The sequence below is a fragment of the Ammospiza caudacuta genome, chromosome 9 (assembly GCF_027887145.1).
Source record: "Ammospiza caudacuta isolate bAmmCau1 chromosome 9, bAmmCau1.pri, whole genome shotgun sequence".
Classification (NCBI taxonomy): domain Eukaryota; kingdom Metazoa; phylum Chordata; class Aves; order Passeriformes; family Passerellidae; genus Ammospiza; species Ammospiza caudacuta.
In genome coordinates this window covers 36,173,753-36,184,175 of record NC_080601.1, presented here as the reverse complement: position 1 = coordinate 36,184,175, position 10,423 = coordinate 36,173,753, and the positions used below count along the sequence as shown (strand labels likewise).

General features: G+C 39.9%; 1 protein-coding gene across 5 annotated transcripts; it reads left to right on the top strand.

Annotated features, from left to right (window-relative positions):
• The first annotated feature begins 18 nt into the window (after positions 1-18).
• UROS (uroporphyrinogen III synthase) lies at positions 19-9,649 on the top strand. Of its 5 annotated transcripts, none has more exons than XM_058810526.1 (10): positions 19-237; positions 1,543-1,632; positions 2,369-2,452; positions 2,791-2,887; positions 4,074-4,148; positions 4,738-4,812; positions 7,259-7,342; positions 7,631-7,716; positions 8,241-8,339; positions 8,939-9,649. In XM_058810526.1, exons 2-10 carry the CDS (start codon positions 1,570-1,572, stop codon positions 9,077-9,079), a joined length of 804 nt encoding a protein of 267 aa, XP_058666509.1. In that variant the 5' UTR covers positions 19-237; positions 1,543-1,569; the 3' UTR covers positions 9,080-9,649. The 5 variants fall into 5 exon arrangements, with proteins under 5 accessions (XP_058666509.1, XP_058666511.1, XP_058666512.1 ...); XM_058810527.1 differs by lacking the exon at positions 19-237 and adding an exon at positions 582-645; XM_058810528.1 differs by lacking the exon at positions 4,074-4,148.
• The last annotated feature ends 774 nt before the right edge of the window (positions 9,650-10,423 follow it).

Here is a 10,423-nt window from a genome sequence, read left to right as displayed (position 1 = left end):
GTGTCACTTCCTTGCGAAGGGAATTCCTTACAGGAATGGCTGGCAGGGGGTAAATCCGCCTGCCCAGGGCGGTTTGGAGTCCCCGTCCCTGCAGGAAGAGCCGGAGGTGGCTCCAGGGCTGGGGACGCGGTGGGGATCGGGCTCTGCTCGGGCTCGGTGACCTTGGAGGCTTCCTCAGCCTCAGGGACGCTGTGCTTTAAAAGTGTCTGAGCATCTCCGACAGTAGCAAAAATTACTGTAAGTAAAAACCAGCGTTTGTAAAAACTGCCGATTAAAGCAGGAATCAGGCTGCTCGCTCTAGAAGTCGTGTCCCGGGTTCCCCCGACCCAAAGTCCCTGGATAATTCCAGATAAATCACAGAGAACGGTGACAGGGACAGCGCAGTAAGCACAACGTGATTCGGGACTTTATGAAAATGCCAGTCGGGAAAACGCGTTCAAATGCCCTAAACACTGAAAGAATGCTCATTAATGATCAAGTTACATGCAACGTGTTCCATTGAACGCTTTGTGTCTAATTAATGAAGAAATGAGCTGTTAATGAGGCCGTGGAAAGAAGAGCATTGGGCACTCGCTGTTGCCAGCCAGGGGAAATGCAAGGCACAGAGCCCTGGGATGTAACTCCGGCTTTATAAACGTGCTTCAAGTAGGCTCAGATTTTCATCTTCCCTTTAAAGCCTCAAACGCATCTGTGGGGTTTTAAGTCTTGTGTTTGTCTGGGTTTTTTTTGTTTGGTTGGCTTTTTTTGTTTTGTTTTTTAAGCTGTGTTTGCTCTGGGAGCAATTAGCTCCTTGCCAAAATTCTAATACTGATATCCAGGAAAAGAATTTAGTGGAGGATTGAATTTTCCTATGTGTGTGATCTGTCAGGAAAATACCACACTGGTAATTGGGGTAAATATGCACTTAGAGAGTGGATTTCTGTTTGTATTATTTGTGTATTGGTTACGTTTTGTAACTTTGAGGTTACCACCAAAGCTTGTAAGGAACTGAGAAGTCTCATCTTTTTTCTTCCATTTTTATAGCAGAATAGATGTTTTCAGTCCTGCCTTGTTTCCTAGACTATCAGAGAAAGCATATTAATATTATCTATATTATTATAGATGGATAAATGTGTGCATATAGACACACATATATTAAATAAAACCAATCTTTGCATGCTCATTTTGCTGAGCAGAGGCTGCGTGGAAATTAATAGAATAAATAATCTTTTTGTAGATAGGAGCTGATTCAATTGCAGAACGTGAGGGCATTGTAGGACCTGCTACTGCTTTTACAAAATATTCTTTCAAATGTGTTCCCCTTGATGAGTTTAGCAGAGCCTCTCCTTTGAGCAGTGTTATCTAAAGGCAGCATATTCTTTTCTGTCCTTATCAGGGTGGGTGTTCCTGCCTGGAGAATGCACAAATAGCTGTTTACTCCTTGTGCAAGAGCAGTACAACTGCTAGCAACTCACTCCTTGGAGCTGCTAAAGTCACTGTTAGAGTCAAAAACTCCTCCAAAAATTAGATATAATTAAGATAAATTCCATTCTTGTGTTTCAGGGTTCTGCTGAGCCTCCTTGGTGAACAATGAAGGTTCTGCTGCTGAAGGATCCCAAAGACAAAGATTCAGGACCAGATCCTTATATTGAAGTGAGTAAACGTTGAGAAAACTAGAAAAAAAAGTGTCACTTCTTTATTAAATATGAATGCAATTGTTTCAAGTCAAACAATAAAAATTAGGAGTGTCTTTCTGAAATTATGCTGGGAGAAAAAGTATCTTGGAAAATAGCCCTTCCTGCCAAAAATTGTATTAATTATGGGACATTTGTACTGAATTCATTGTAAAGCTCTCAGCAAAGTACTGATATTGAACCAGCCTCATTTGAATTAATTAGTATTGATTATGCTTATTTGGACAGAATAAGGATTACAGAAACTCTTTGTGTTTTTATGGGAATGTGATGTGAAATAGAGCTTACCTGTTGCTGGGGTCCCTTCTGCTCCTGCCCTTGGTCCTGTGAGTAAATCTCACTGATAAGAGGAAGAATTCCTGATAAAGGAGGATTATTTCTTCAGAAGAAACCTACTGACAGAATTACAGACATGCACAGGGATATTCACAGGACTGGGTGGGCACTTGGGGGCTTCAGAGTTTTGTGCTGGTGTCTCCTGTACCTCAGAAGGTCCCACAGCTGATTGTTTAATTAAATCTTGTAATAATAAATAACTAACAAATTCAAACTAGATTTACCAGGGAAAGGAAATAAAATGCCTTTTTCTTTTGCTTTAACAAAGAGAAATGCTTGTGCTGACTTAGTCAGCTCTTTGAAAAAGCAAAAATGCTGTTTGGAATTTATTTCAAGAGCTGCAAACCTTTTCTTGATAGGAATTAGGATCATACAACTTGGAAGCAACGTTGATCCCAGCTTTGTCATTTGAATTCACCTCTCTTGACAGCTTATTTGAGAAGGTAAGTTTGAAATTCTTTCAGTTGTTTTATTTCCAACAGGATTTGGTTGCCAAGATCCCATTTAATCATTCTCTGTGTGGTACAAATAACTCTCTGGTTGTACAGTAAATTTCATGTACAACATCAAGGACCTTGCCCTTGCTTCTTAAAGAATTAAATTGTTCAAACAGAATTCACATTTAAATTGTGAATTGTCACAAGTGTTGGGGCATTTCTGGCAGTTATTGAAGCTGTTCTGGTTGCCACAAGGTTATAAATAATTGAGCAGCTGATTTTTAAAATTAATTTATAATTAATTTTTTTTTTTTTTACTTCTTAAATTTACTGTTTCTAAATAGCTTTCCCATCCAGAGTGCTATGGAGGCCTGGTTTTTACCAGCCCAAGAGCATTAGAAGCCATCAAGATATGTTTAAAAGAGAAGAGTAAAAAAGAGGGTAAGTACATATTGATATTCCTTGGTCTTTTTCTCCCAGCATCTTCTAAAGTTTGGATTTTAATGAATTTTATTTCATCCACCAGTAGATATTTGGAGCATGTTTTTTTTGAAAAAACCTGAATTTCATAATTCTTTCAGAATCATAAAGGGTTTATGCTACCCTGAGCTTTTAAGGGTTGTGTTTTCCACGCTGAAAAATGAAGGAAAGGAGCTTTTGGTGCAAGTTACCAATTAGTGAGAGCTTTGCCAGCTCTGGTTCTCTCTTGCAGAAGGAATATTATATTTTTTGCTGCAGTGCCTGGTTGAGTGCTGACTGCTTTCCTCCTTAAAGAGAAGATCATCTCACAAAAACTGGCCATCACTTCTGTGCCTGTATAATTCCTATGAAAAGCTGCAGAAAAAGGGAGCTCTCTCTCTCTCGGATAAGAAATTTCTCAAGTGAATTAATTAATTATTAGCTAAAAAATGAAGAAGTGCTGAGGCATCCAAGGCAGGAGATGAGGAGTGAGGAAGAATCCTGCTAAATAGAAATACCCATCACAATGAAGTGCCAAATCCTAAACTCTTCCAAATTCTTATCTTGGGTGATTCTGGCATGGAGTTTCTACTTTACCTGCTCCATTTTTGGGCTGTGGACAAATCAATGTCCTGTGAGTAAGGTTACACCTTTGAGTAAGCAGTCAATGCACTGAGACCCTCAGCTATTGTAGCATTTGTAGCAGTAGAGAAAAATATATTAAGATTTTAGGTCAAAAAGTATCTCTAATTCCATCCCTAACCTTGATTAGGACTTTTGGAAAATAAATATTTTAATAATAAAAATGAGTCTGTAGTTCTTATTTGGGTCCTCTCAATGGCAATAAATCCTTGAGTTTTTTACTTCTGATTTTTATTTTTACTGTTGTGGTTTGTGTTTCTTTTTTCACCCCAGTAGTCCCAGAAAAAACTCAGTGTCCTGTGCTGCTCTGATTAAAACAAGACAATAAAAAAACTTGGGGTATCTATTTTTGATCCTGTAGGATTTGTACATCCAGATTTGCTGAATGTGTAGTGGAATTTTAGCTATTATTATCATTTTGCTGTATTTGTGGATTAAACAAAAGCCCAAAAAGTCATTTATCATTCACATTCTGTTGCCATGTGCTTAAATTCCATTTAATTTAGTATAATTTAATGTTTTTCAGCCTGGTCAAAATCTCTTAAACAAATGTGGAATATCAAACCAACATATGTGGTAGGAAAAGCTACAGCTTCTTTAGGTAAGCTGGGGTTTAAAAAAAGAAAAATTGGCTAAATCTGACTTGTAAGTACAATTTTTGGAGGAAGAGCTGTTATTCAATGGTGCTGAGAAGGAAATTTAAGTTTTAAAGTGGTTAATTTGGAAGAGAGGTAATTATGTAAACGTTGGGATTATCCATGCTCCAGCCAAGGATATCCATGGATCTGATCCAGCCTCTGGATTTCTGCTCCTTCTGTTCTAATCTGATGGCCACTGCTTGAAAAATTGGGTCAAAACAGGAAAAAAACCCCCTTTGTTCTTAATTTGAATGTGGTTTTGTCATTACTTTTGGAATTGAAATTGGATGAAAGGGATTCTAACCTTGCAGAATTTATTTGTACACAAATTATTTGTGTGCCTCCCTTTCCATCCCAGGGTTCTGTGGCAGGAAATCTGAATTGTTCTCATTGTTTGCCATGGTTTTTTCTTTGCTGCTTTTGGTTCTGCAGGAAATCTGAATTGTTCTCATTGTTTGCCATGGTTTTTTCTTTGCTGCTTTTGGTTCTGCAGGAAATCTGAATTGTTCTCATTGTTTGCCATGGTTTTTTCTTTGCTGCTTTTGGTTCTAGTGGAAGAAATTGGTCTTGTTCCACAAGGAGAAATGGCTGGAAATGCTGAGAAATTAGCTGAATATATTTGTTCAAGTAAGTGGTTAAAATGTTGGAGTTAAATTAAAGTAATCCTAAGTGAATTAAGGTCCCTTCCATCATTTCAGAATTTCCTTGAGGCAAAATCAAGTGCACTGTGAGACAAAAATACTTCAAAATGCATTTACAAGATATTAATCTACATGTAATCTTAGACCCTCTAGTTAATTAATAAATACTATATGAACCAGCAGGAAAAAGTTTATTTTTACTGGAAGATCAGAGCTGTAATGACTGGAAATTGCTGCTAAATGAGAAGATTTGATTGCTGGTGACTTTCCCCAAAATTACCCTGTGGTTTCAGAGGGATCTGGTTCTCAGCACCAAAACTGAGTGGTTTTGAAGAAATTAAATTGATGCTTTAAGTTTTGTTTAACCATTTTGTTATGGTTAAATCTGTAACTCTTAGCCTATTATCAGATTATTGGGGAATTTTAAAAAAGTCTGTTTGCTGACTTCTGTTCTTACTCTTAAGTTGTTAAAATTTCCAGTAGCAATAAGGAAGATTTTTAGACTTAGGAACTGTTTATTTTTTGAGTGGATGGCTCAGTAGGAGCAGTGAAAAAAGAGTTTTTGCACAGATGTGAGGCTGCTGAGCAAAGCCTGCCCAGTAGCAGAGATTTACAGGGACAAGAAAAATGGGATGGGAGCTGGAAAGGATTGGTTTTGCTGGGCACAGTGCTCTCTAATTCACTGGCACATAAAATACTTCAGCTCTAGGGAATATTTAATGGTAAAAATGGAAGTTGCCAGCACAAGATCAAATAATAAATTCTGAAAATTAAAAATGCAACACGAATATGTTGTGAGTGAAGAATAACCCATCTCCTCTCTTCTAATAGCAAATGTGTTAAAGCAAAGAAAGGGTTCAGCTGATTTTTAGTGCTGCAAAATCTACTTCTGGCAGTGAATTAATATTTGCTGGGATTTTTTCAAGCAGAAAGACAAGAGAAATACCTGTTTATTGTTGTAGGAAGGTGAAAAAAATTACCCAAGCAGTGAATTTCAGGCACTGGAGCCTGTTTGTTGTTGAGACATAGAAATATCCTCCAGAATTTATTGGGCTCTGCATATTTAAATGCTCTCAGCTGATCAAGAGCTTTAGAACAACCTTGGAAGTACAGATTAAATTGTCTCATGTTCCCTGTTATGTATAAATTAATTTCTGTTTGTGCATGAAGTAAATGAAAATAATAGCTCTGAATTTCCTGTATCTTGAGAGGTTATTGCCAGAATAAAAATAAAAGCTGAAATAATGAGATTTTTTTGTCACCACCTTTTGTGCTTTGGTACCCAATTCAGTTTAAGGAATGGGAAATGAAGGAATTTACTCTTCTCAAGGCAAATATTTGGCTACAGAAGCAGGAGATCCCAGTCCTTGTTGTGTGGTTCAGGCCTACCAAGGCGTTTTTCTGTACCAAAAGAATTGGTGTTTGCTTACAGGTATCACACTGACACTTCAAATAACTGCCATGACTTGCAGGAGAATTGATGCTGGAACATTCCAATTTCATCTAATTTTAAAATCTTTTTTACATTCTGAGACAAGTTCATTCTTCCTCTAATTTTTAATTTTAATTTAAGAATATCTGGTTTCTAAAGAAACCTCAGTGTGGAGTCAGAACACTCAGGTGTGTCTGGGTTGACTCCTACAGGGGTCTTTCCATTTGATTTTCACCCTGCTGCCCTTCTTTTAATCCCTGAAGAATGTCTGCTTGCATAAACCAACAATCTCCTTCCAGCACTTAAAAACATTTCTTCTCCAGTAGTTGTCTCTATAAAATGTATTAACAAATCTGAATTAGTAATAAAATAATTTCATTTCTTTGGAAAGCTGAATGCAAAGCTCTATCAATCTGTGTAGAATTTAATATTGAAATTTTCTCTGTGTTTCTCATCTATAGAAAAGGCAAAAGCTGTGCAAAGCAAGTCTGCTGTTAAATTCCTAATTTGACAAAAGCAAGTGAGGATATCCACTCCCACCCCAGCACTGCAACCAGAATCCTTTTTCCTTGGGGAATTAAGAAAATGGAATTGCAGATAGACCAAAACTTTCCAGCACAGTATTGTCCTTTCTTTGTCTGCCTGAGTATTCTTTTGTGGAGAGCTCTGTCATTTATTGAGTGGGACAGATTTGAAATATCCAATTGAGGCAGGTTGTGCTGAGGAGGAGATAAAGTGCATTTCTGTTCCCCTTGCCCTTGTGCAAAGAAAGTTATCTTTTTAGCCAATATTCATATTCTAGTTATGGAATATTTTTAATGTTCCTGCTAAGTAGCCTGTCCTGTGAATTGGGGCTGCAGATGTTTTCAGTTACCTCCGAGCTGTGTCTGTGGTGAGGCATTTGATAAATCAGCATTTGATACCTTTAAAATGTATTAAATCACATTTACTCTTTATTAAAGGCCTGAGTTAATTAAAGTTCTTGTTTGTGTGTTTACAGGAGAGAAACCCAATTCCTCAGCTCTCCTGTTTCCTTGTGGAGCCCTGAAAAGAGAAGTACTTCCTACAGTGCTTAGAGAAAAAGGTTGAACTTCCCCTGGAGACCCATTTTAATTAGTCAGTGATGAGAAAAGTTGTATCTAAAGCTTGTGAACCAAATTGGAAGAAGTAAAAGTGGAACTTGCTGAGGAGAGGACAGGAGTAAACACTGGGAGCTTGGCTGGCTGCCCACAGCTCAGGGACCTGCAAATCCTCCACAGAACTTTCATGTGTCTTTTTAGCTAAAAGAGTTACACTTCAGTGCAGTTAGGATGTTGTGAGTGCTGAACTGAAATAATAGAAATTAATGAATGAATTAATGTCCTGATTGCAGGCATACCCCTGGAAAGCCTCACAGTTTATCAAACAGCCCAGCACCCTGATCTGCAGGAATCTTTGAGCAGTTACTTCTCCCAGCAGGTACTGGACACTGAGGTACTTTGGGATTTTCTGAGGGAGGTGGCAATGCCTCCCAGAATATTCCTGTTTTTGAAGTAGTGTAACTGAAATATCACTGGGCATCTTTGCTGTGCATCACAAATCAGAATCCAGGAGTAATCTGCTCTACATAGTTTGTGTAACAATAGTCATTGCTTTTCATTTTTCAGTATTGGCTTTCTGGTTTTCCATGTTAGGAGCCTCCATCATAGAATTGCAGAATCATGGAATGGTTTGGGTGGGAAGGGAACTTAAAGCTCATCCAGTGCCACCCTTGCCATGGCAGGGACACCTCCCACTGTCCCAGGCTGCTCCAAACCTGTCCAACCTGGTCTTGGGCACTGCCAGGGATCCAGGGGCAGCCACAGCTGCTCTGGGCACAATTCCTAATTCCCAATATCCCATCCAGCCCTGCCCTCTGGGCTAAAGCCATTCCCTGTGTGCTGTGCCCATGTGCCAAGGCACTGCTGGAGTGAGCTGTGCCAACCTCTGCTTCTTTCACCCAGGGGATCCCTGCCAGCATCGTGTTCTTCAGTCCCTCTGGTGTCAAATTCTGCCTCCAGCACATCCAGAAGCTTTCAGGGGATTTGATCAACCAAGTCAAGGTATCTTCTCTTACAAATGGTGGAATATGAGAGGCAGTAAATTTGGGGTGGGCAAATGAGATACAAAGGCTGTTTCAACCACTGCAAACCTTATCTTTGGTTTGTGTTTATTCCTCTGAAGAAAACCCCAGTTTATAACAAATACAAATGATATTACATAGATTTATAGAATTCCAGAAAGGGTTGGGTTGGAAGGGACTTTAAAACCCCTGTTGTTGCACCCCATTGCCATGGGCAGGGACACCTTCCACTACACCAGGTTGCTCCAGCCCCATCCAAGCTGGCCTTGGGTGGATTTTAAAAACAAAATTGTTCTCCCCAACCAATTCCCCCATCTCCATTGGGATAGACTTCATTTTCCCTGAGTGATGCCATGGTGTGAGGAGTTGTTGCTTGCACCAGGCTGCAGCTGATTAAAATTCCTCTCACTTCTCCCTGCTCTGCGGGACTCGGAGCTTTCAGTGTTTGTAATGTTGAGATAAATACTCATCTCCCTGAGTCACTGCTGAGCAGCTCCATTGATGGGTGCCTGTTAATGCTGCAAATCCCCATGCTGAGCTGGAGAGCTGAGCCCTGACAGTGCAGTGCTGTCCCTGCAGTTTGCTGCCATCGGCCCCAGCACAGCAAAGGCGCTGCGAGATGCTGGCATCGCTGTGAGCTGCACTGCAGGGAGCCCCACGGCCCAGGACCTGGCTGCTGCCATGCACACAGCCCTGCAGCCTCACAACTGCTGCCTCTGACAGCCCAGCCTGCCCAGCAGGGCACTCCAGGAGGGCTTTTCCAACCTGCAGACCCGTGGGTGTTGGGATTATGAAGCACTGTCCTGGTCAGGGATGGCTGTGAGAAGGTTACACTGAAATATCTTAAGAAATCTGGGATCTGTCCATCATCCTTAAAGCATCCAGCTCTTCCCTTTCCTCCTGTGTGCACTGTGAATATTTTATCCTTGAAAAGCAGCTGTGAATACTGAGAAACTGCAATCGGCCCCAGACCTCACCTCAGGTATCCCCCAGCACACAGCTCAGGTTGGATTTCTCTGTATGATCAGTTTTACTTGCACATCTTTTGTAGGAAAAACCCCCATATCCCAATGAAGTATTTTCTTTTGTAAACTTGTTTGCTTGTTGTTCTACTTGTTTTCAACTATTTGTATAAAATGTGAATTGGAGATTGTTTGTGGAACAGAATTCTTGCTGTGAAGTTGCTCTGTGTGGGGCTGCTGTCAGTTCAGGTCAGCTGTTGCCCCTTGTTACCCAACCAGGGTGTTCAAAATTAGCTTTTGGTTTCTGTTCCTGTAATGAAGGATTTATTAACAGGGAAATAAACTGGCTTATCAGAGTTAATAATGGTGTTAGAGTTGTCTGTTCTGGATGTGGTTTATGCTTTAATTGTTTATCTCTGGAAGGGGAAAAATAATCCTATTTAGCACTAATGCTCCCTCCAGCTAATGCCAAGGACTTCACAGGAGATTTGAATCATAATATACTCAATTATAATCCTCCTGAAAGTCATTTGTGCTGTTAGCACAGTGCTGAGGTTCCTGCAGTAACAGAGAAAGCCTCGTTTGCTGCACAGTTCAGGTCAAGTCTGAGGATGGGTCCTGAATTTCCATCCATGAGAGGCTCCACAGCTGGAACAAGAGGGAAACAAAGTTCTGTTCCTGTAACCTGAGTAATTCCAGTGTGGGGTCATCACTGGGCACAGCAGGACAATGTTTGGCTTACCAAACACTTCCCTGTCTCAGGATGAAATGGAATCTCTGAGGGTACAAACTGCTGCAAGATCCCAGGCTGGTTTGGGTTGGAAGGAACCTTAAAAAGCTCATCTAATTCCATATGAATGCAGTAAAGCCCATTCCTACCTTTCTGAAAAGTAGTTTACACTGTTGTTATGCAATAAAGAACCACATTTATTTGTAGAAGAATATCAGGACATCAGATGTTATATTCTGGATAATTTTATCTTCAAATAATACATATTTAGCAGAAAAAAACCCCAGAGTCCTCACATGCTAAGACCCCACTCAGTGTTTGATTGGAGATTACAGATATTTCTCAAAAAAATTAAAAATTTGTCTTTCAAAT